The 26,120-nt window shown below is 39.0% G+C and overlaps 1 protein-coding gene across 1 annotated transcript in view; it reads left to right on the top strand.

The window, feature by feature from the left end:
• Window positions 1–26,120, top strand: part of LOC150102039 (RIMS-binding protein 2-like) — a 540,578-nt gene that overhangs the window by 513,569 nt on the left and 889 nt on the right. Inside the window, exon 31 of the mRNA XM_090399955.1 lies at window positions 9,990–10,194. Coding sequence (XP_090256081.1) covers window positions 9,990–10,194 — 205 coding nt within the window. The remainder of the gene's footprint in view (window positions 1–9,989; window positions 10,195–26,120) is intronic.

The following is a 26,120-nucleotide window of genomic DNA, read 5'->3' on the forward strand; positions in this document are numbered from 1 at the left end:
GGAACTATTTTCCCCCTCTTTCCATCCCCTCAGGACTTACCCAGACTCGAGACTCAAATTAAACAAAATGGTCAAGGGTACTGACAATTCTTTAGCTGCTTCACGTAAGACACGAGCTGGTATACCATCCAATCCCACAGATGTATTGACATGCAATAGACTACTCACCTCCACTTCATTCACCACAATTCTCGTATAATCTATTGGTTCATTCATTTCTGCAATGTACCATCTGGATGATATATTCTTGTAAAGTGCTCACTCAGTAACTCAACTATATCAACTGATTCAGTTACCTCCTTACCATCGGCATTCTTTAAAATCATTCTGCTATATACATTTTTTCTTTTACTTGCAACATATCGAAAAAACTGTTTAGGATTCTCTTTAGCCTACATGGCCAATGTTCTTTCGTAATCTTTTTTTGCTTTTCTTACCACACTCGTTACCCTTCTGGCCTGCGCTTTATACCGTTCATGTGCCTGCCGATCACCTTTCTCCGTAAATTTCCTCCATTATTGTTTCTTTTTTTGCAGCTCAAGCTTAATGGTGTTATTCATCCATTTAACCCCTACTTGATTTATTATTCGGACTCTAGGTATACAGTCAGCCATTGATTTATGCAAACACTCCTTAACTCAATCCCATGCACTATCAACTTCTAGCCCTTGCAGTTGTACATGCCATGGCACTGAACTAATCAAACTCCTAAGCTTGTCATACTTTCCAGCCCGATAATTCCACATGTACCCTGTCTTAATTGTAAATTCCACACCTTTAGCCACATCCCAAGTCAAGACCCTATGATCACTCTCACCAATTGGTGGCAATCTGATCATATTTGTTACAGCCAAATCCTCAGATGCAATCACTAGGTCAAGCACTCTCTGATCCCTAGTATTTTCCATTACATGCTGTCGCAGATAGTTATCCCTTAATAACCACATAAAATCCAATTGATTCCTCCCGTGTGCCCTCTCCTCACTCCAATCAATGTGACTACAGTTGAAATTTCCCATATTAATTACCCTCCTTCCACTCATTTCTTCTATTTGCTTGTGCATACTATCTCCACCATCTTTTCCATCACCTGGTTTATAACAGCACCCAATTGTATATTTTGTTCTGCTAGCCACAATCTCACACCAAATGGCATCAAATGTGCTCTTTTCTCTATCCTGCAATTCAACTTCTATTCTTAAAGTATTGTTGGGAGATTTCAGACCCCCATTAGTCCCATCCCTACCTTGTTGCCTTATACTAACTATCCCATTCTGATTTGTTTCCTTATTCGCTCGGGCATATTATACTCATTCATACACCCAACTGCCTCCCTAAGGTCTGCATATCTACTCCCCCCCCTTAATAAATCTAGTTTCCCTGATTCTGCACATCCACTTCATTCAACAACACTTTTTAAAGTCTCCTTACACCGAATCCATTCAAATGCAAGCCATCCATCTTATATCGATCCTTTCGCCCATCGAACTCACTCCACACGTCCACAAATTCCGCACCACTCATCATACATAACCCACGCATAAAGTCATTTGCAATTATGGCCCTCCTTTTAAACACTTCATTGTCATACCGCGGCAAAAGACTGATCATCCTAACTCTCTCACTCTTTTCTTTTGCTACCTCAAACAATTAATTCAGGTCCTCTATCATTTCCATTTTATCTCCTTTCAAATCATTCGTACCTGCCACAACAATCATTTCTTTCACCCCTTCCTTTTGCTCTCTAATAGACTCAGTTACGTCCTTGATGGTCGCACCAGGTTGGTACGATTTTGTCAAATCCTCTACTAACACACCTCATACTAACGAATCTCCATACAGCACTCTCTCCTTCATTTTTTCTAAGTTCATACCCATACTCTTATTTTTCCTATCATACTTTTTATTATTGGCTGGTACACTCAGTAGACTTTTGTTCATACGCTCTAGCTGCCGCTAAATATTTGTGTAACTTCAATTAAAGCTTATTACAACTGACTCAGTCTTTACTCTCTCATTCTTTTTATTCACTCATACTAGAAACTTTTTCATATCTTGTATAACTTGTTACCTTGCAGATCAATTGCACTTAGCAAAATAATAATAATTATTATTATTATTATTTGACACCTCCAGGGAGTCTAAAGACTCATCGAGGGAGGGTACCTACTCTACAACTCTCTGTCATGACCACTCAACCTCATCATCTACACCAATGCCATCTACCGTCCACCACCTCCACTACTAGTGTTTTCACAGACAATCACAAGCATCCATACCCATGGTGGGATTCGAACCTGCAGCCTTTTGGCTGGAGAGCGGTTATGTTACCCGCTCGGCCAGCCTGGTTGACTGAGTAGTTAGCGTATCCACTCTCCAGCCAAAAGGCTGTGGGTCCGAATCCCACTGTGGGCATGGATGTTTGTCTGTGAAAATAGTAGTGGTGGGGGGTAGATGGCATTGGTGCAGTTTTGGTTCATTGGTGGATTGAGTGGTGGAGATAGAGCTGTAGAATAGGTGCCCTCCCTTGATGAGTCTTTGGATTCCCTGGAGGTGTCATGTAGTAATAATCATCTTTTTTACTTTCATTCTCTGTATCCTAACAGTATCACTAACATCCTTAATTTTTGTTCCCTAGAAACACAATTTTGTAACACCCTCTTCAAGCAATTCTCTCATCATATATAGTTTCCATACAAAATGCTTCCATACTATGCTTTCTCTTCTTTCACACCATTATATTAATTTGCTAATATTCATGAGATAGAACAGTTGAAGAAATGCTTGTTCTATCTCTCTCATTGCCACCTTGTCCTCTCTTCTACTGTTTCTTTCATGCTGTTGCTCATATTGCTCACTTCCACCACTTTATTTCCAACACCAACCTTGCTAATATTCTTGCTTGCATTTTTCTGCCCTTTTGTTGCTCACCTCTTGACTGTCATACTCCTTACTCTCCCCACTCTTCTGGAACTTATTTTCTGGTGAGGTCAGGTAATTCAAGGATTATTATTATTATTATTATTAGCATCATTGAGAGACTTATTGTGGGCAGTCCCCTTATCGCACACAGTATACATTCATGTGCTGTTTCTACTCCCCACACTCTCAGACAAAGTATTGTACTTATCAACCACTTCCACCCAGAAAAACCTACTCTCACTTCCCTTTTCACATCCTCCTTATACAGCTCTCTGGAATGGCCTTTTTGTTCTACCCTACTCTCTCTCTCTCCATTCTTATGAAAAATTTCTTCCATATTAATGTAGTAACAACTTGTTACCAACTTATGTCTCAATCACATCTTCCTCCTTCTATGCATGAGGCTCTCTGAAAGTACCCATTATTTCATAAACCACCATATTCAGTTATCTCTGGATCTTTCCGTCATTCCCCTGAAAACCACATGTTGCCAAATCTGTGCACAGTAATGCATATGCAGCCTGATTAATGCCTTATGAAAGAGAATACAGTAATCCCCCCAATTAGTGCGTTTTTGATTAGTGCCTCATTTTTTTTCGATACCCAAATTCGATTAGTGCACTGCTAAAATTTGATTAGTGTGCCTATATACATCATAAAAATAAATGTTACAGATTTTAAAAATTTTCTATCTATACATTTTTATGGCTAACTATTTTAAAAAATCACTTACCAGAACAAAATAATTTAGTTACCGATTTAAAACATTTTATAAAGTTATTTTTAATGGCATACTACACTACTTCTATGTACACTGTGTATACTATATTCCAAATTTTTACTGCCAAGATTTATGCCGTCTGCTATACTATGCCCACAGATTTGAGACCTTTCGACCCTTCTGCGCATGTCGCAAAAAGGAGAATACATTCCAATAATAGGATAATCAATCCGTCTTCTGGGATGAGCTGTTTATTATTACACATCAGAAAATTAACTTCTCTTTTATGATCATTGTAGTTTTTAAAGTGGTAACTATTTTGCTTGTATAACAGTTGGGAAATTTTATCTATAAAGCATGTGATTTCGCATGTTGCCGACCAATTCTTATATGCTTCATTTCTTTCTCCCCTTCAATGATAATTAAATCTCATTCTGAAGAATTGAGTGATTCCAACCTGCTAAATTTAGATGCACAGCGGGAAGATCCCGAAGAATATGAAGAAAATTTAACCACTGATAGTCAGCCAGAAGAGATTTCACAGAAACAATTTGAAACATCGAAGTTTTTAAGCAGCAGTAAAATTTGCAGAAGAGTAGAAGAGGCAATAGGGCCATACCATCAGTTGTAGGGAAAAAAAAAAAAAAAATGCCCACCAAACTCTGTTAGCTCAATTCTTTGTTAAGAAGTAGAATAATAAATTTATATTCTGAATATGTTTTATTGTCTTTCAGCTTCATGGTTTTCCTTTAATTAGGCCCTGAGACATACCCTAATTCTTTTATAAAAAAAATTAAGGGTCAAAAAAGAAATCTGAGGAATGAATTATACTTTTTCCCATAGGTTATTATATTCTATTAGTGCATTTTCGATTAATGCGCCTGTTTTAAAGAATGCATTAGGCGCACTAATCGAGGGATTGCTGTATTAACCTCTTTACTTCTACATGTCAGTGTCCTCTGCATCACCATATTCCATTATGTCTTCACAATTTTATCATCTGCAAAAAATTGGATGTCTTCATTTAAACCTCCTCCAGTATCAATAAATAAACTGTGATGGCTCAAAACAGACTTCTGAGGCATGCTTTTAGTGACTTGGCAGAGAAAAAAAAATGGCGGCTGCATTGTCATTCCATGATTTTAATTTGGATTTCAGTAGGTTCGTTAAGTGTGAGGTCTGTTATATGTATTCCTTCGATTACATAAATGATTTGTGGATGTTTAGTGCGGATGGAAGAAGGGTGTGTGCGAAATGTGACCTGAACGAGGAATTGATGAATGCGAATATGAAGTTGATGACAGAAAGTGCTAGTACCGATTGTGTCGTGAGTGCACGTTTGAAAGAGAATGGCGAGAAAGACAGGCGAAAAAATGTTAAAAAATCAGGAAAAAAGAAAAAGAGTTTTCGTTTCTTTCCGCCTCACTTTCGTCCCTTTTAACAACCGTAACGGATGTTAAAAGGGACGAAAGTGAGGCGGAAAGAAACGAAATTGAGAGAACGAATGAAAGTAGAAATGGCGTGGTGCAGAAACCGCAAGTAAAAAAAATCGAAAGAATGAATGATAGCGAAAAAAGAATGACTGATGGCAAAAGTTGGACGCATGTTGGAACGAAAGTACTGAACCAAAGAAAGATGAATGACAGTAAAAGTGAGAAGAATGATAGCGAAAGTTGGACGCATGTTAGTCCGAAAGTACGGAAACAAAGAAAGATATGTGAGAGTGAAAGTGAGAAGAATGACAGTGAAAGTTGGACGTATGTTGGACCGAAAGTACGGAAACAAAGAAGGATGAATGAGAGGGAAAGTGAGAAGAGAGGGTCGAGAGTTAGAAAGTTAGAAAGATTTAATGATAGAGTGAATGTGTCGCGAGGTTCAGAAGGTGAATTGGATTGGATGAAGCAAGAAATGAAATGGATGCGGAATGAAATTAAGAGAATGCAGGTCAAAACTATTAAAATAAATCATGATGGCATGAAAGAGTTAACAAAAGATGAGCGAGTGGCGTTGTATGGCGACTCCATTATTAAAGGTGTGCTAGAGGATAAAATGCACAAGGTATGTTTTCCAGGCGGTAAAATGAGTAGAGTGATTGAGGCATTGAACATGAGGCGGGAACGAGCAAAAGAGTTAATTGTATTAATTGGAACAAATGATTTGAGAGAGAACAAAGAGCATATCAAAATGAATGTCAGGAGACTGCTTGGAAAGATAAAGGAGAATAGTGTGACAGGAAAGGTGGTCAGTGTGTTGCCTAGGTATGATTGTGGTGAAATGAGGCGGAGAGCAAGGATTATGAATGATATTCTGGCTGAAATGTGTGAGGAGATGGGAGTACAGTTTGTTAATGTGTGGAATGAGTTTGAGGGACGAAGTGAGCTGTATGGGAGCGATGGACTGCATTTGAGTGGTTATGGTGTGAGTCGCTTGGAGAGACTGCTGCTGGAAGGCAGAGAAGTGAATAGAGAGAATGAATCAGATCAAGAGGGGAGTGATGTGGAAGAGCAGGAGAGTAAGACAGGAGAGATTGAAGGAGTGGAAATGAATGTGGAAGTGAGTGGTATGAGTATAGATAATGAGAGAATGGGTGTGCAAGAGGAGCAGGGAAACGGGGAGGCTCAGGGTGGACAGGGATACACAGCGTGAGAAAGGTGGATGCTCCAAGAGGAGGTGAGAGAATGTGTAGGCAGGAAAGTAATGGGATGATCAGGGATCAAAAGGAAACAGATGGAATTGCAAAGGGTTCTAAAATGAAGAAGCAGAAAGGGAAATGGCCCCAGTCCAGCATGGAGAGATCACATCGAGTGAGTGGTATCAGTGGAACTAGCTGTAGATCCAGAAATGAGTTGTTGTGTTTGTATACCAATGCTAGAAGTATAAGAAACAAGGCGGATGAAATGGTTGCACTAATTGCGTCTGTGCACCCAGAGATTGTCGGAATAAGTGAGACATGGTTAGATGAGGATGACATCCTGACAGGAATAGAGATGGAAAGGTATGATGTGTTTCGTGAGGATAGAAGGGGTAAAAAGGGAGGGGGAGTGCTATTGATGATAGAGAAAGAGTTATGTCCATACAAGGTAGAGATGCAAGGGGGAAATGGGGCCAGTGGTTTTGAGGCAGTATGGTGTGAGATAGAGGTGAATAGAATCAAATACTTGGTGGGATGTTGTTATAGACCTGGTAATGTGGATGGTGGTGATAGTGAAATGTATAGTCAAATAAGCCAAGCAAATAAGAAAAGGGTGATCATTATGGGTGATTTTAATTATGGCAATATAGACTGGAATGAAGAGATAGCAACTGGAAGTAAAGAAAATGAGTTTCTTGAGTTTTTGAGGGATAACTACCTCAGACAGTATGTAACAGAGGGCACAAGAGGATTAATGGTCTTGGATTTGGTCATCTCATCGGAGGATGTAATTATCAATGAGGTATCAAATCATCCACCAATTGGTGAAAGTGACCATGAGGTGATTACTTTGGTGGTTGCCAGCAGTGCAAGGACCCCTGTGAAAAAAGGGTATATGTGGAACTACAAGGGGGGTGATTATGAAGAGCTCAGGAGACAGCTTGCAGGTGTAGCATGGAATGAGGAGTTAGCTGGAAAAGAGATCAATGCAGCTTGGGGGATTTTCAAAAAATATTTAGTGGATGCAATGTCTAAATGTATACCACGGGTGAGAAGGTTAAATAAGTTAGGTGTGAGATGGATGAATAAAGAGATTAAGCATGCAATACAGAGAAAAAGGGCATTGTGGAGGCAGCATAAGAGAAGTGGAAGTAACCAATTTCATGAGTTCTACAAAGACCAGGCAAGGAGAGTGACTTGGTTGGTGAGAGTAGCTAAAGAGAGGTATGAACAGCAGTTAGCTAATGAAGCTAAAAAGAATCCTAGGGAGTTCTTTCGATATGTAGCCAGCAAAAGAAAGAATGATTATGGAAGGATGACATTGATTGGAGGAAATGGTATAAAGACAGCTGTTGCAGAATGTGTGGTGGAGATACTTAATGAGCAGTTCATAAAGATCTTTCAATCTTGTGAATGTGACTTCATGGAGAGATTAAGAGCAGTTGATGATGGGGAGGAGAGACTGACTGTAAGTGAGCAAGAGGTGTTTGGGGAGTTGAGTAAACTAGATGTAAATAAGGCTGTGGGACTTGATAATATATCACCGCGTATTCCGAAGGAATGTGCCAGAGAGTTGACACCTGCCTTGACATATTTTTTTAATACGAGTCTTGCACTTGGTCAAGTCCCTAAAGAGTGGAAGGAGGGCAAGATTGTGCCACTTCATAAAGGAGGTGATCGAACTCAAGCATCAAACTATAGGCCTATCTGTGTGTCGGGTGTTGTGGTTAAGTTGTTGGAGAAGCTTGTGAGAACTAGAATCCAGAGTTGGGTTGACAACAATGGTATAATCTTTGATGGACAGCATGGATTTGCTAAAGGGAGGTCGTGTTTTAGTAATCTACTTACTTATTACAATAAAGTGACTGCTTCCTTGGACAGAGGAGAAGGATACACAGTAATATACATAATAGTATGGATTTCGCAAAAGCTTTTGATAGAGTGCCTCATGATAAGTTGACAGTCAAACTAGAGCAGATGGGGTTGGATATTAGATTAGTGCATTGGATTGGAGACTGGCTATCTGATAGGTATCAACAAGTTGTGTATGGGGGTGCAATATCCAGGAAAAGGAAAGTCACTAGTGGAGTGCCTCAGGGATCTGTTTTAGGGCCATTACTATTTAACTTGTATATTAATGATATTGGCGAAGATTTGGATGGAGATATTCAGTTGTTTGCAGATGATGCAAAGTTGGGACGAACCATAAAGAGTAGTGAAGATGTTGTGGCCTTGCAAGAAGACTTGAATAAATTGAGTGATTGGGCAAGCAAATGGGGATGTGAGTTCAATGTTGCAAAATGTAAGGTTTTAAAATTTGGAAAACAAAGATGGGATGCAGAATTTATGCTTGGTAAGAATATATTGTTGGAAGTAGAGGAAATAAGAGATCTGGGAGTGATAGTGGATAAGGATCTAAAATTTAGGGGTCACATCGCCAAAATTGTGAAGACAACACAAAGACTTCTGGGAATGATGAGGAGGACACTGACGTGTAGAAGTAGGGAGATTCTTGTTCCATTGTATAAGGCTTTGATTAGGACACACATGGACTATTGTGCCCAGATTTGGTCACCTGGTTTTCAGAAGGATGAAGAGATGTTGGAAAGGGTCCAAAGGCGACTGACTAAGGTGGTTTCTGACCTCTGGAATGTCGAGTATGAGGAAAGATTGAAAAGATGTAATTTGCAGAGACTGGTGGAGAGAAGGAAGAGGGGAGATATGATAGAGACCTACAAGTTGGTAAGGGGTTGCTATAGGATCAATGGTGGAGAGGTTCTACAGCGAATAGTGGGAGATCAGGGGAGAACCAGAGGTCATCCCTGGAAACTGTATAAAGAGGGTGTGAGTAGGGGAGTGAGAGGCAGGTTTTTTTCGTGCAGAGTTGTGAATGATTGGAATGCCTTGCCTGAGAGTGTGGTGTCTGCAAGGAGTTTGAATGTGTTTAAGACCCGGTATGATGAGATGTGTGTGAGATAAAAGGACCTCCTAGATGAGTCTTTGACTCCATGAGGTCTTGTTTAATAATAATAATAATAATAAAACACTGTACACCCATACACAACTTGCTGCTACATATTAGACTAATCTGCTATCAATCTGTTAATCTAACTTAATACTAATCTGTTATCTAACTCATCCACTCCAGTTTAATTACCAATTTGTTGTGTTAATACATCAAAGACCTTTACAAAATACAAGAATATAATCACAGTATATTGATCTCCCGTGTTCGATGCATTTGTTACTTGTTTATACGAACACTCTCTAAAACATGATCTCCCTTTAGCAAATCCATGCTGACCATCAAAAGAATGTTGCTATTATCAACTCCATTTTGGATCCTGGAACTCACTAACTTCTCCAACACCTTAACTACTCCAGCAAACAGAATGGCTTATAATTCAAAGCCCCAATCTTTTAACTTGCTTTATAGAGTGAAACAATTTTTTCCTCTTTCCACTTCTTTGAGACTCATTGGGTTGCAAGATTCTTGCAGCAAGTACATTATCTCATATTAACTCATTGGATCTTCTCTCAAAGTGATATATACCATCATATCCTACTGCTTTATTACCATCAATTTTATTTATTTTCTTATATCTCCTGTTTACTCGCTTGCATTATTACTACTGAATATTAGTACTGTTTTAATAATACTGTATTATATATCTTCCATTCTATCAATTTCCTCTTTTTTGGTATATTCTCTAGATGGAACTAGCCTTTAGCACTGGAGATATAATCTATGTATATGGTGGTATGGATGAAGATGGATTCTATATGGGAGAAATTAATGGTGTTAGAGGACTTGTGCCATCCAACTTTTTGACAGAAGCACCTTCTGATTACCGGGACACAAGGATACCGCCTGATAAGTTAGCACCTCCAAGTAGAGCAGAAGTTAGCCGTTCAAAAGGTTAATATTCTAGTTTGGATATTTATTATTTACTCATTTTCTTTTTATTGTGTTAAGTATGAAAATTTTTTGATATTATTTGAATTTTTTTTGCAATTCTTAACCATTTAGATGAGTACAATTCAGACATCAATAATGTTTGAATTACAATATAATATCATCATACTTCACAGGAGTATTCTAGTTCCTCTGTGAAATGTGAGAATACTTTTTTCCCTTTTAGAAAAAAAAAAACTTCTCTTCATAATTTTAGCACCCATATTTTCCATGTATAGTAGTATCACTGAAATTTTAACTTTTTTTATTCTTGATGGTACCTTTTAACATAGAATATTTTTAATTAAAGATTAAATTTAGTGTTGGTGTAAAATGTATAACACTGATAATTAAGAAGAAAAAAAATGAAGAACCTGATATATATCACAAATTCTCTTCTAGAGACCAAACATTATTTCTTCAAGCCACTTTAAGAGATGAAAAATCATCTCCTGAACATGCATTCCTGACTGTTACAAATATCTGTGTCAAGTGAGATACATTAATAAAGGTTTTATTGAAACTTTTGGTATGCTTCATCTGAAACATTTTAAATAATGTACACTTTGAAGGTGCTTAAGAGTCAAAACTAGATAACCAGCAGGAAGCATTAACATAGTGCATAATAAGGAATGAAGAAAACAGACTAGAACTTCTGACCTATTGCCTAATACTCACCTATCCCATGATGCATCCCATTTCCATGGATAAACCAGACTTTATATATATATATATATATGCGTTCAGGAACATTGACTCGGTTGTTATGATACATTTTAATAAAAAGATTTAATGACTAAAACCGAGAATAATAGTAAGGCTTTACTGAAATAAAAACACAACTAGTTTTGGCTTTTGACAGCCTTCTTCAGGTGACTTCTAAGAATAGGAAACGGTAATTCTCGTAGACAGGCTTATACGTTGGTTATGCATTTCTAAATCACTTAGGGAATTGAACAACATAGATATGAATATAAATTAAATTATATTTTAATAAATATTTCCGATATTTCGGCAACATCACGTTGCCATTTTCAAAAGGAACTTACAAAAAGGCATGTGCACGCAGGCACTACAACACAGTAACCGAGAATGAAGATATGAAGCTATCGTTTCACCTCAGCCCTATTTCAGTTCACAATGAACTCAGGCTATTTCATTTGGCAGGGAAAATTCTACAAACAAATAGAGGGGACAGCCATGGGTTCACCACTCTCCCCCACCCTTGGCCAATTTCTTTATGGAGACCTTTGAAGAAAAAGCCTTAGCCTCTGCCCCACAAAAAACCAACCATATGGCTTCACTACGTTGATGATGTGTTCGCTATTTGGCCACATGGCTCTGAAACACTCCTCTCCTTCCTTACACACTTAAACAACCAACACTCCAGAATCAAGTTCACCCTGGAACAAGAGGAAAACAACAGCCTCCCTTTCCTAGACACACCAGTCACCCGCCAGCCTGATGGAACCTTGATTTTCTCAGTTTATAGAAAATCCACCCATACAGGCAGATACATTCACCAACAATCCCCCCCCCCTCACAACAATATGGAGTGGTGAAAACACTATACAACAGGGCTAAACTAGTCTGTTCTAACGACCCTAAACACTGAACTAAATCACATCCTCAACACTTTCTCAGCCATTGGCTATCCCCCCAAAAAAATCCAAAAAATATTAAAACCTACAAACTACAGCCCCCCCCCCCTCCACAACAAAGATTACTCTAAATCCATCACCATTCCCTACATCCGAGGCACTTTGGAAAAAATTACCAAAATTTTAAAAAAACATGACCTCACCTCCTGTTACAGGCCTTACAGAAAATTGGCATCCTTTATCTGCTCCACCAAAGACCAACCACTTCCCCTAGACCTACCTGGTGTATACCAGGTCCCTTGTAGTTGTAAACTGTCGTACTTTGGCCAAACAGGCAGGACAGCGAATATCGAATTTCTGAACACAAGGACTACATCCGGTTTCACAAGTACAGCCATTCTGGTCTTGCAGACCATGCTTTGGATACACGCCACAGAACACAGTGAAAGCTATAGAAAGAAAGCTACAGTAATACACCGTAGCAAATACAAATTCGAAAGACTATTTATGGAATCAGCCTCAGCCTTAAGAAACTCTCCAAATCCCTCTCCAAACCTCAACATTGGTTGTATGCGACTGCCCCAAATTTGGGAGGCATACATCAGCAGACCTTCAGCCCAACAGCCAAGAACACCTACTTAGCTCGCTAGAGGGCACCATCAGGACTTCTAGGAGAATGATAGCTTCATATCTTCATTCTCAGTTACTGTGTTGTAGTGCCTGCATGCACGTGCCTTTTTGTAAGTTCCTTTTGAAAATGGCAACGTGACGTTGCCGAAATATTGGAAATATTTATTAAAGTATAATTTAATTTATATTCGTATCTATGTTGTTCAATTCCCTAAGTGATTTAGAAAAGGAAACGGTAATAAAAACATTGAAATTTAAAACTGTGAAGCACAGGAAAATTGCACTACATAATTGACATGAAAAAATGTTGTATTTATATTTAAGTTGTTCTTACAAACGTGGCATTGTTTGTTGAGTGCGTGCTTGCTGACGCCAGTACCAAACAACAGCAGAGTGGCTATCAGGGATGTTGTAGCTCAAATAAAACCCAAGTTTCTGGGTAAAAAAATTCCCCTACCTCTGTATAAGACTGACTAACTCACCTTTGTTTACTAAGTAATTTAAGGAAATTACGTCACTAGGATATACACTAAAATAAATTTTAATATACTTCAGTATTTTGGCAACATCACGTTGCCATTTTCAAGAAACTTAAGAACAAGACATGTGCACGCAGGCACAACAAACAGTAAATGAGGAAGAAGCAAGAAGCTATTATTTCTCCTAGAGTCCTCATGGTGCCCCCTAGTGAGCAATGTTGGTATTCTTGGGCGATTGGGCTGAAGGTCTTCTGATGTAGGTTTCCCAAATTTGAGGCAGTCTCATGCAGCCAAATTTGTTGAGGTTCGGATTGTTTCTTAGGGCTGAAGCTGATTCCACGAAAAGCCTTTCATACTTGTATTTACTACGGTGTACTATCGTGGCTTTCTTCCACCATATTCTATGGCAGGTATCCAGTGCATAGTCCGCAAGACCAGAGTGGCTGTACTGGTGAAACCGGATGTAGTCCTTGTTTTACCAAAGACCAACCAAAGTTTTACCAAAATGTAGTCCTTGTTTTACCAAAGACCCCCCCCCCACAGACCTACCTGGTGGTAGGTCTAGGGGGGGGGGGTCTTTGGTAGAGTATTTCCGTAAATTTCGGGGAGAAAAATCCCTGCTACCTCCATATGTAACGCATTATCCTCTCTCTTATTCATTATTTATGTGGATCACATTATGTAAAGGCAGAAATATAAGATCTTATAACAGATTGATTTGGAGGAATATTGTTGATAGGAAGTTAGTAATGATGTAAGTTCTTCATGTAGTACTATCATAATATCCTGTACTTGAGGGTACATGTGAGGAATTTGATGATGATGATGAGGTTTCATGAATAAAGAAGATGGATTGTACTGTCATCAGGAAAACTATGGATAAATTTCAGGTTCGTGAGAGAAAGTCATTCATGTATAGAAGGAAGAGTGTGAATAAAAGCACAGAATCTTGGAGTAACCCAGCATTAATGGAGAAATCTGATGAGAGAAGATTTCCTCTTGGCACCTTTTGCAGATCTACAAAACTTTTATATAGATCTTTGTTATGGTGGATATCCACCAGCCATCCACCACTCAGACATGAGAGGAAATTGGCAATATCCAATATCACAAAAGGTAGGAGGGCAACCATAAGACAATGATCCTAAGAGACCATGATCATAAGTGACCCTGATTACTGTGCAGTAGTAGATTGGGTCAATGAGTGCAAGGCAAATAATAGAGGACTTCAGCAATAGGGATATCGAATGGAGTGAGGAAGTGACACTAAAAGGAACGAAGTAAATTGAATTTCTCACAAGTGTGAAAAAATGTGCTTGCCTGATGAAAAATCCTACTCTCAATGTGAAAATGGTAACTCACTTTCTGTTGAAAAGCCATTGAAAAGTTTTCACATCCCAGATAGGATTCAAACAAATGTTTTTCAATCAGAGGACATGATTGTTATCATCTGACCTGCAGAAACTCTCTTATGTTTATTCTGTTATCCCTTCACTAAAAATCATGAACAAGTAGCTAAAATGTTTTTCATTTTCCCTTTATATGTTGAATATATATTGTATAATATTTAATTTTCATTTTTAATTACAGTTTTTTTTTTACCTCATTTCAAATAACAGTAAACCAGTATTGTTGAAAAACAGTGTTCCATTTGAATTATTATTATTTTATTATTATTACACAGGTATCTCCATAGAGTCATGGATTTATCATGTGGAGTCTAGGCTAACCATTACTGACACAATGAATATAATCATCATCATCAATTTGCTGATATATATACCCTTAAGGGTATATATACCCTTAAGGGTATATATATTCAGGCTATTATGACAGCACTGTATGATTAAGTTTGCATTATTATTATCACAAATATATAATGAATATTATATCTGTCCTTAAAGTTGTTCACTGACAAAGTACTCACCACTGTCTGGCAACCTATTCCACTTGTTTATCAATATCCAAGCAAAAAACTCAATCTCTTACGTCCATGGTAACATATTCTTACATAACTTATAGGAATGATCCTTTGTTCTCTTCAAATCAGTCATATATTGGAAAATTTCTTTAGCATCTACTCCATAAAACCTTTTAGCAACGTGTGCGTGGCTTGCGTGAATTTCACAATCAATGGCTGCAGTGGAAATCAAACCTATTTAAACTTAAGTTCAATTTTGTAACTTCCCAACACAGCAAACAAACCAATAAATAATAACTAACTGGTGTCATCCTCAAATAAGCTTACAAATAAGCTTCAAGGATGAAAGCTGAGAAATTACATCTCATCCAAGATATAAAAAAAAAAAAAAAAAAAATCCAAACCCATATATCACATTTCAGTTGTTGGTTCGTATATCTCTGATATTGATATATCGAGGCAATATAATTAACTTTATCCTTTCCTACTTCAGCCGCTATATCAAATTCCATCACACGTACCTCTTTGTTAAGTGGGTTGCATCATTGTTATGTGATCTTCATTAATTTTAGTCTTATCGTTATGTCTCGCTTCTTTTATACCTTTTCTTACATAATTTAACCTTTTAAGGGCCACCAGAAATTACCTGTTCCCTGAATTCTATGAGTTATCCCGGTCACTCAGGCAAAATTTATTTTTTATCTGCACCAGCCTGGGCCTTAAAGTTAGAGATAAACTTAACCTTTAGGATAAGCATAGATTATCAGGTGCCACTAATAATGTTAACTGAATTCTTAGAAGTCTTGAGTTCTCTGGCTTATTTTATTTTGCAGTCGTACCCTACTACTTTCAATTGGGGTATTCCCGCACACACACACATGATCACAGGTTCGAAGTTTTATGAAGGGTCAGAGTCAGTCATCATGATCAGAAACACATGTAAGGAACCAAAATATTTATTAAACTCATTATATAATGCCATACAAGTTAAAGTAGTTATCAATTCTAATTTAATCTTCTATCTTTCTCTCACCCTCTCACTCTTAAAACAATTATGCATGGACTTCAAAATGTTAGCAAGTTCAATAACTCAACATATAATACATTCTTAATTACAGCTCAATTGGACATCAAGGCATTTTAGCACATTTATAATCCCTCTCGGATTAATTACGACAGAATCTCTATCTAACTGAAAGTTCTTAAAGTTCATTTCAAAAGCATAGTCATTTACATGAATCGTAGTTCTTCACTCTTTCTTCCATTACAAATTTTAAGATGCATTCTCTTAACACTGTTGGTCAATTCTCAAAAGGAGCTAGAACAAGTGAGAGTACTTATCTATTCTTTATCGGTTTTCTTCCGTCCTTTCTTTGTTTCGATTCTGGTTGTCTCGATCTTATCGCCACATGGGTTACACGTGCTCACCTGAGTTGGGCGCTATCTCTCTGCTAAGGTTTTACGTCGATTGCCCTCTCATTGACGGCCTACGGTTGATCTTGCCGAAATCTGCTGCGGTGTCATGCCGGATCCTTTCATAAGTCAGCCCTCAAAAATGAGAGCTGAACTGCAATGAACTCTTGGAGCACATGAAGAGAAATGTAGGAACAAGAAAAAAACGGGGGGATTTACTTCCGTGTCGCGAGTTTTATACGCTCCCTAAGAGCGCCACCTTTCTGAGTTTGAATTTCTCTCATTGTTTCACCCCATTGGTCTCAGGCTGGGTGACTTCAACTATCAACATACGGGACTTCTTGTTTCCGGGAACGTATGCGTCATGATGTCTTCTCAGATGTGATGCCCGCGAGTGCTTACGCTGCTCTTATTGTATTAGGGTGATCTTTGCCCTATGTTGCTGAATAATACGCATTCTTTCATTTATAATATTTCACTAATGATTTCTCTCATATCTGTCCCTTTTTGCTGACTTACATTCATGCTAGACATATAGATACATTAATTTAAATCCACATAATTCACAGTTTATCATACAAGATGTTGTTACAAAAAAAAAACATAGTTACACTGCGCTAAAAGATAAGTATGCATATATATTTTTTGTTAATTGTTAGATTCTGGAATGGTGACATCGTGTAAAATTTGAAATTTTACACTTCCCTCATTTCTCTGGGTACGACTCTTCCATTTTTTCTAGGTCTCAGCGAGTATCTGAGGGGATGGTCTTAGATCCTCTCTCCGTAATCTGCTCCTCCCCCTTTTTTTTTTCTGATTTCGATGGTGGGTGTCTCCCACGAAATTCTCATCCTGGTCTTCATCATCTCCGGCATGCCTGGGAAGGTATTCCTCAGACATATTCTGTTCTTGCAACTCATTGTTATCCTTGTTTTTTTTTAGTTCTCTCCCCCTTTTTTCTTTCTACGTCTACCCCAGATGTTTTCTAGGGAATCGCCTAAACAGACTATCCTATCTGATCTACTCTTATACAGTTTCAACCGATCAGAATGAACTACCAAAGTTTTTCCTTTATTTCCCATTTTCCTAATCTTGTAGATGACTGGTGACATTTTTTCTGTTATTTCATAGGGTCCATCAGCACCCTTTTCAAACTTACCTCCTCTCCTCCTTGCTGAATTCTGTTCTAATAGAACTAGTTTTCCCAGATCTAGATCCTTGTACTTTCTCAACCTGTTTGCATATGTCCTGGCACGTTGGGAGCATGTGTTGCTGGATTGAGCTACCAGTTTATGTATAGTCTATTCTCTTGAATAAGATTGTTCAGGTATTGGTCGATGTCAGAGAATCCTGTATCTACTGTGGAGCTTCTGAAATCTCTGGGGAAAAGGGGCTCGAAACCATATAGCACAACTGTGGGGGTCTCTCTGGTAGCAGCGTGGAGGGCTGTCCTGCATGCAAAAAGGGTATGTGCGAGGTGGGAGTCCCACTCAGAAACCTGCCCTTCTGTCAGCTTAGACAGGGAAGGTATCCTTTCTGAGTGGGAGTCCCACTCAGAAACCTGCCCTTCTGTCAGCTTCAGAGTGCGGTTCATCCTCTCGCACATCCCATTCCCCTGTGGATGATATGGAGTGGTAAATAGCTTCCTTATCCCCAACAACTTACAGAGCTGCAACATCACTTCGGTGGTGAAATTTGTGCCTTGATCCGACAGGAGCGTCTCAGGCGTTCCATACCTTGAAATTATCAATTTGAAGAGCTTATTTGCCACAGTCTTTGCCATCTGGTCCTTCATGGCTGTGGCTTCGGGGAACTTGGAGAACATATCAATTATAACAAGTATGTATCTGTTCCCCTTCGAGGTAGTGGGGAGTGGTCCCACTATGTCCATAGCCACAGCCTGAAAGGGACGTGAGGGGAGTGGTAAAGGTTGGAGAGGTGCTCTACCAGTGATGGGTGATTTTTGTTAGCATAGATGACATGATGATACGTTTGCCTCAACATCACTTCTCATCCCCCTCTATAAATATCTGTCCATCACCCTCTTCCAGGTTCTATGTATGCCTTGATGGCCAGCTAGGTCCGTGTCATGAAAGGTGTACAACACCCAAGGGATCATGACACTGGGAACGAGAATTCTTTCCCTCCACTTTCTGGTGATGCCTTGTTTGGACAATAGAAGACCATCTTTGTTGATGAATGTGGGGTCATAGAACTTTTGGCTGTGTGATAGAACTTGTCCTTCTGATAACCTTTTGTGCATGCCCCCCCCCCCCCCCCAAAACAAATTGGATCTATCCTTTGTGCATCAATGATCTGCTGCTTTCCCCAGACTTGTAGCTAGCGGGGTATGGATTCCCTTTCCCCCCTTTTCTTTCTTCCTTTATTACCATCATAGGGCTCATCCTGTCTGTGTCTATGCAGCGGTTCTCATTAGGGTTGGGGTCCAGCGATCTGGATAGATAATCAGCTACCACGTTTTCTTTGCCAGGAATATAACTGATCTCCATGTTGTATTCCTGCATTTCAAGGAACCAACGCACTATTCTCTGATTTTTATCCTTCATTGAGGAGACAAAGAATAAGGGTTTGTGATCTGATCTGAGGATAATGCATTGTCCCAGCAACAAGTATCTGAACTTCCTAAGACTGCACACGATTGCCAGGGCCTCTCTCTCTATAACGGAGTAATTCTGTTCAGAGGATGACAATCTCCTACTCATAAAGGCAAATGGCCTAAAACTTTCTCCCTCAGCCTGTTCTAAAACAGTGGCAATGGTATTACTTGAAGCATCAGCAGCAAGAAAGAATGTCTGTCTTATCTTGGGATGAGTGAGAACAGGCGCTGAAACCAAAGCATTATTCAGAGCTCAGTGAGCTCTCTGCTGCTCTTCCCCCATGTGAATTTCACCCCCTTTTTCGTAAGCTTCACTATGGGGTCCATTAACTCAGAGCACTGGGGAATAAATTTCCTATAAAAATTCACCATTCCCACATACCTCCTGATTTGTCTAACGGTGGAGGGAGGTTTTGCCTCCAAGACAGCATTCACATTTTCTGTGGAAGGTCTTATTCCTGTGTCACTCACAATGTGTCCAAGGTACTCGACTTGCTTTAAGAAAAATTTGCACTTGGAGCACTTGAGTGACAGGCGGGCTTTGCTCAGTTGGTGTAGAACTTTCAGTACGATCTCCTTGTGTTTGGCTATTGTGGACGAGTAGATCAGGAGGTCGACTTGGAAACATAGGACTCCCTTACCCAATACACAGATAGCAGGGTGTTCATGAGGCTCTGAAAACTCGTGGCTGAGTTCCTCGCTCCCTGGGGAAGGCAGCACAATTGGTATTTTTGCCATTTAGTAGTGAAAGCAAAATACTGTCTGTCCCGCTTCCTAAGGGGAATTTGGTAGTAGCCAGAATTTAAATCGAGTTTAGAGAACACCTTTGCTCCCTCCAGGCCGACCAGCAACTCCTCTATCTTACATATAGGGAAATCAATAGGCACAGTGACCTTATTAATCTCCCTAAGCTCCAACACGAATCTTAGATCACCATTGGATTTTTCCACCAGGATAAACGGGCTGTTCCAACGAGAGTTCGACTTCTCAATAATTCCCGCCTTTTCATATTCTGCTAAGAGATTATCCAACTTGTCTTGGTGTTTCAGAGGAATCTTGTACTGCCTTGTATATATAGGAGTTTCCGAAGTAACCTGTATGGAATGCTCCACCACGTTTGTGCAGCAAAGGGAATTGATTCCCTCTGTGAATACTCCGGGGAAATTCTTGTAGCAGGTGTGGAAGAATTCTCTAATTTCTTCCTTGACCAGTTTAGTGTGATGCAGTTCCATTGCATCGTATATGAGCCTTTCCTTCCATTCATGATTATCGCTTGGATTGCCTACTTCAACCTTCATGGTTTCATTCACATTATGGGGTCCGTTTCAGAAAATCCTGATCCAGAACAACCTGATTGCTAAGGTCTGTCATCTCAGGTAGAACTAATAGTTCGTGAGTGAGATCTATGGGAAAACAAGGTATAGATATTCGCACTTTTACTTTCATTCTGGAACACAATTCTATCCTTGCAATGCCTATTAGTGTGGAGGGTTTTCAAGTTCTGTGAGGTTCTCAGGACTAAGGGAATCAAATTTTTTAAAGATTGAGTGAGGAACAACCGAAACTTGCGTACCTGTGTCTAATAGAATTTCACATGCCATTCCCTCTATGAGTCCACGGACCATGGTTAGATTTCCTTCATTCTGTGTCTGTGTTGGGGTGACGCTCTGCATCCTAAGTGGTTCACTTTTTTTTTTTTGTGAATGGATCCTCTCTCCACTTTAAATTTTCTTCCTTTGATTCTTTTGTTATCATTTTCCTCATCTCATGGGCCTGATCCAACTCTTCCACTTTCTCCCTTTCCTTAGCCGCTTCATAACATTCTTTTAGACCCACAATTCCCTTTGTATATGCTGCCTCCTGTAGCTCGTTTCTCAGACCAATCCAGAAGTGCTGAAAAACAGCCCACTCTAAATGGTGTTTTTCATCCTCAGGTACGCTCAAAGAATTCGCAAAACTGAGTAATCTGTTGTGGTAGTCTGAGACACATTCTTTCTCCTTCTGAATGATCTTCTGGAGTTTCCAGAGATTCGGTCCTATGCTCTTCATAGGACCTGAAGTCACATGAGAAGAAAGATAAGGATTGAGAGATAAGGATTGATTTGAATCTCTGGTAGTCCATTGTTTCCTTCAGAAGGGGCGAGTAGTAGAAAAAAACTCTTTGCTCTTTCAGTCAGCTTACTGTGAAGCAATATAAGTAACTGGAAGTCACTCCATCTTCCTATCTTTCTGAGTTCTTCAACAAAATCAAAGAAAGCCCTTACATCGTCGGTCTCCTCACCAGAAAACTGAGGGAAAATTTGCTGGGGGTTGATGCTTCTGAAAAATTCCGGGTCACTAAGCTCTGTGCTGGTTGCTAGCGCCATACTTATCCTTTTGCTTACAAAATTTATTTAAAATACCCAAACTTTCCCTTCCAAAATTTAGTTCTACTATTTTCTTCTCATGTGACTTACACCACTTCACTGTGTTTGATTAATTTACTTCCTTTTTAATTGATTAAAAAGGAAGTAAACTGGCACAGTTTTAATTGATTAAAAAGGAAGTAAACAAATGGCACAGCAGTTGACATCCTGTCAACTGCTGTGCCATTTGTTGGTTCGTATATCTCTGATATTGATATATCAAGGCAATACAATTAACTTTATCCTTTCCTACTTCAGCCACTATATCAAATTCTATCGCATGTACCTCTTTGTTAAGTCGGTTGCATCATTGTTATGTGATCTTCATTAATTTTAGTCTTATCGTTATGTCTCGCTTCTTTTATACCTTTTCTTACATAATTTAACCTTTTAAGGGCCACCAGAAATTACCTGTTCCCTGAATTCTATGAGTTATCCCGGTCACTCAGGCAAAATTTATTTTTTATCTGCACCAGCCTGGGCCTTAAAGTTAGAGATAAACTTAACCTTTAGGATAAGCATAGATTATCAGGTGCCACTAATAATGTTAACTGAATTCTTAGAAGTCTTGAGTTCTCTGGCTTATTTTATTTTGCAGTCGTACCCTACTACTTTCAATTGGGGTATTCCCGCACACACACACGATCACAGGTTCGAAGTTTTATGAAGGGTCAGAGTCAGTCATCATGATCAGAAACACATGTAAAGAACCAAAATATTTATTAAACTCATTATATAATGCCAGACAAGTTAAAGTAGTTATCAATTCTAATTTAATCTTCTATCTTTCTCTCACCCGCTCACTCTTAAAACAATTATGCATGGACTTCAAAATGTTAGCAAGTTCAATAACTCAACATATAATACATTCTTAATTACAGCTCAATTGGACATCAAGGCATTTTAGCACATTTATAATCCCTCTCGGATTAATTACGACAGAATCTCTATCTAACTGAAAGTTCTTAAAGTTCATTTCAAAAGCATAGTCATTTACATGAATCTTAGTTCTTCACTCTTTCTTCCATTACAAATTTTAAGATGCATTCTCTTAACACTGTTGGTCAATTCTCAAAAGGAGCTAGAACAAGTGAGAGTACTTATCTATTCTTTATCGGTTTTCTTCCATCCTTCTTTCTTTGTTTCGATTCTGGTTGTCTCGATCTTATCGCCACATGGGTTACACGTGCTCACCTGAGTTGGGCGCTATCTCTCTGCTAAGGTTTTATGTCGATTGCCCTCTCATTGACGGCCTACGGTTGATCTTGCCGAAATCTGCTGCTGTGTCATGCCGGATCCTTTCATAAGTCAGCCCTCAAGAATGAGAGCTGAACTGCAATGAACTCTTGGAGCACACGAACAGAAATGCAGGAACAAGAAAAAACGGGGGGATTTACTTCCGTGTCACAGGTTTTATACGCTTCCCTAGAGCGCTACCTTTCCGAATTTGAATTTCTCTTATCGTCTCACCCATTGGTCTCAGGCTGGGTGACTTCACCGATCAACATACGGGACTTCTTGTTTCCGGGAACGTATGCGTCATGATGTCTTCTCAGATGTGATGCCCGCGAGTGCTTACACTGCTCTTATTGTATTAGGGTGATCTTTGCCCTATGTTGCTGAATAATACGCATTCTTTCATTTATAATATTTCACTAATGATTTCTCTCATATCTGCCCCTTTTTGCCGACTTACATTCATGCTAGACATATAGATACATTAATTTAAATTCACATAATTCACAGTTTATCATACAAGATGTTGTTACAAAAAAAAAACATAGTTACACTGCGCTAAAAGATAAGTATGCATATATATTTTTTGTTAATTGTTAGATTCTGGAATGGTGACATCGTGTAAAATTTGAAGTCGCCTATATCAGATCTAACACAGTGCTGTAGTTACAGTGCTTAAATATACTAAAAGAATATATATATACTAAAAAAATTATTATTATTATGTGATACCTCCAGGGAGTCCAAAGACTCGTTGAGGGAGGGCACCTTCTCTACAACTCTCTGTCTCCTCCACTCAATCCACCAACAGCATCTACCACCCACTACCAGTATTTTCACAGGCAATCACAAACATCCATGCCCATGGCAGGATTTTAACCCGCAAACTTTTTGCTGGAGAGTAGATAATCTAACCACTCAGTCATATTCCTTCTTTTTTGCCTATTAGCTAAACTTTGTTATCCACAAACCTTCAATCTATTCTCACAGCAAACATGCCACAAACCAGTCAACACTTTGTTCACTTGCCTATGAATTGTCATTGCCACTTCCACATCATCAAGAAACCCAGGCAATCAAATTTGTGCACAGTAGTCTGGATGTGTACATATTAAAGACTTTTAAAAGGGATAATGATATCTTTATTTCTACTTGTTTTTCTTAATGTTCAGATTATCCTTTTTGACTGCTTTTGCCCTATGTCCTCTGAACTTGAACTCTCTCTTTCTATATCATTACCCCTAAATGCCTAGCTTCTTCAATTTCTTGCAGTACAGTTCTATCTATAGTTTTTCAAAGCTTATAGTTTTACAAAGCCTATAGTTTTTCATCTCAGGGTGCATAACTTTACACATTCAGACATTGAATTGGCTTTTGAGACATTGACCTAGAGACAACAATACTGGCAACCATTTTCCTTTGCCCAAACCAACCAGTCAAGGATCTTTGCATCATCTTTATTAACTACTCCTCTTCCCAGTTCATTGGCAAATGGCTGAATATTTTTGCTCAAATCATTCTAGTATTACTGATGCACCAATTGAACAGTAGTATCCCAATTCAAACCCCTGTGATGCATCGCTAATTGATTCAACTCTGCCATCTCTTTGATGTCTTTGGTCCTGATGATGAAGTCTCTCCTTCAGCCACCCTCTTATCCTTGTTATCAGCTTCATGTCCAATCATATTTGCTCCAGCTTATGTAATTATGCCTTGTATGATATCCTGTGAAAGGCTTTTTGCAAAGTCCAGCAATATCATAGTGTAACCTTTTATACTCAGCTATGAATGGGAGATCTTTCACAAAGCCATGCCATTCCCATAGGAAATCATATTCCTGTCCACCAATTCCTGAATTCTGCTCTTAAGCAAAATTTCCAATACCTTACCAATCCATACTGAGATATTAATTGGTCTAAAATTGGAAACCTCAGTCTTTGTGTTATGCAACTATTTCTCTCTTTCTGCTGCTATGACACTCTACCAGTGTTAAAAATGTTCTGATAGAGTCCAAAAGATGGCCTGTGACCAGTGGTGTGCCGCAAGGTACTGTTCTTGGACCACTAGTATTTAATTTGTTCATTAACGATATAGGAAAGGATCTGAGAGGAACAGTTCATTTATTTGCTGATGATGCAAAGTTGGGTAGGGCAATAGTGAATGCAGATGATGTCAGAATTTTGCAGGATGATTTGGAGGACTGGGCTAAGGAGAATGGATGTCAATTTAATGTGGCAAAATGTAAGGTTATGCATTTTGGGGTGAAAAGATTAGCAGCAGTATACCACATTGGTGGAATGGTACTCCAGGAGATTGATGGGGCCAGGGATTTGGGAGTGTTGGTGGATAGGGAGTTGAAGTTTAGGGGGTACATTGCAAAATTGGCTAAATCAGCTCATCAAATCACTTGGCTGCTAAAAAATACATTGACAAGCAGAGACAAGCAAGTTATTGTTCCTCTGTATCGAGCCTTGATAAGACCCCATCTCGACTTCTGTGTCCAGATTTGGTCACCTAGGTTTCTTCTTGATGGGGAGGAGGTTGAGAGGATCCAGAAGCGAGTGACGAAGATGATAGCAGGTCTATGGAATGAACCTTATGAGAATAGGTTGAAGATTTGTGGATTGCAGAAGTTGGTTGATAGGCGGAAAAGGGGGGGGGATATCATTGAGACATTCAAATTACTAAAGGGTTTCTATAGGATTAATTCAGAGGATATTTTTGAGAACAGGATTGGAGGTGGGAGGACTAGGGGCCATCCATGGAAGCTGGTCAAGAGTGTGGTTAGTAAGGGTGTTAGAGCTAGGTTTTTTACTTTTACAGGGGTGAATGAGTGGAATAAGCTGCCAGAGTCTGTTGTGGGTGCTATGACTGTGAATGAGTTCAAGGCAAAGTATGATAGATACTGTGTGAATGTTGAATAGTTGATGAACATGATGTTCAGGGCCTCCCTCGATGAGTCTAGGGACTCCTTGGAGTTGCCTGTAATAATAATAATAACAATTAAATGTTCACATTGATATTTCTTAATATCTGAAACACCTTGAGTTCATCTTCCTTTCTTCTTGTCTTGATGCCAGTCACATTAGTCACTACATTATCTCCAGCTGGATGATACAGACTTGCAAAGTTATTGCTTAGTAATTCAAATATTTATTATTATTATTATTTGAGACCTCCAGAGAGTCAAGGACTCATCAAGGGAGGCTATAAATCACCCAAACCTGCTATCATATCTTCCAAATTCATTCACACTAGATGCACTCACTACCCCTAAAGGCAAACTATTCCACTCACTCACTGCTCTCTGGGAAAAAAATAGCTCTTACCCCTTTCTTGACTTCAAATAAATTTAACTTCCATGGATGCCCCCCTGTGTTCTTTCCCTATCTTCCATATAATGAAAAAATTTCATCAGATGATATCCTATAACACCCATTCCAAAGTTTATAGACATCTATCACCCCCTCTCTCTCTCTTCTGTTGACCAGAATCTGCAATCCACATACTCATAATCTGTCCTCATAATCTAAATCCCATAATCTGGATATGATCTTTTGTAACTCTTCTTTGCACCCTTTCTGCAGC

This window comes from Typopeltis vanoorti, chromosome 11 (genome assembly GCF_054136105.1).
Source record: "Typopeltis vanoorti isolate ZY-2024b chromosome 11, IOZ_Tvanoo_1.0, whole genome shotgun sequence".
NCBI lineage: Eukaryota > Metazoa > Arthropoda > Arachnida > Uropygi > Thelyphonidae > Typopeltis > Typopeltis vanoorti.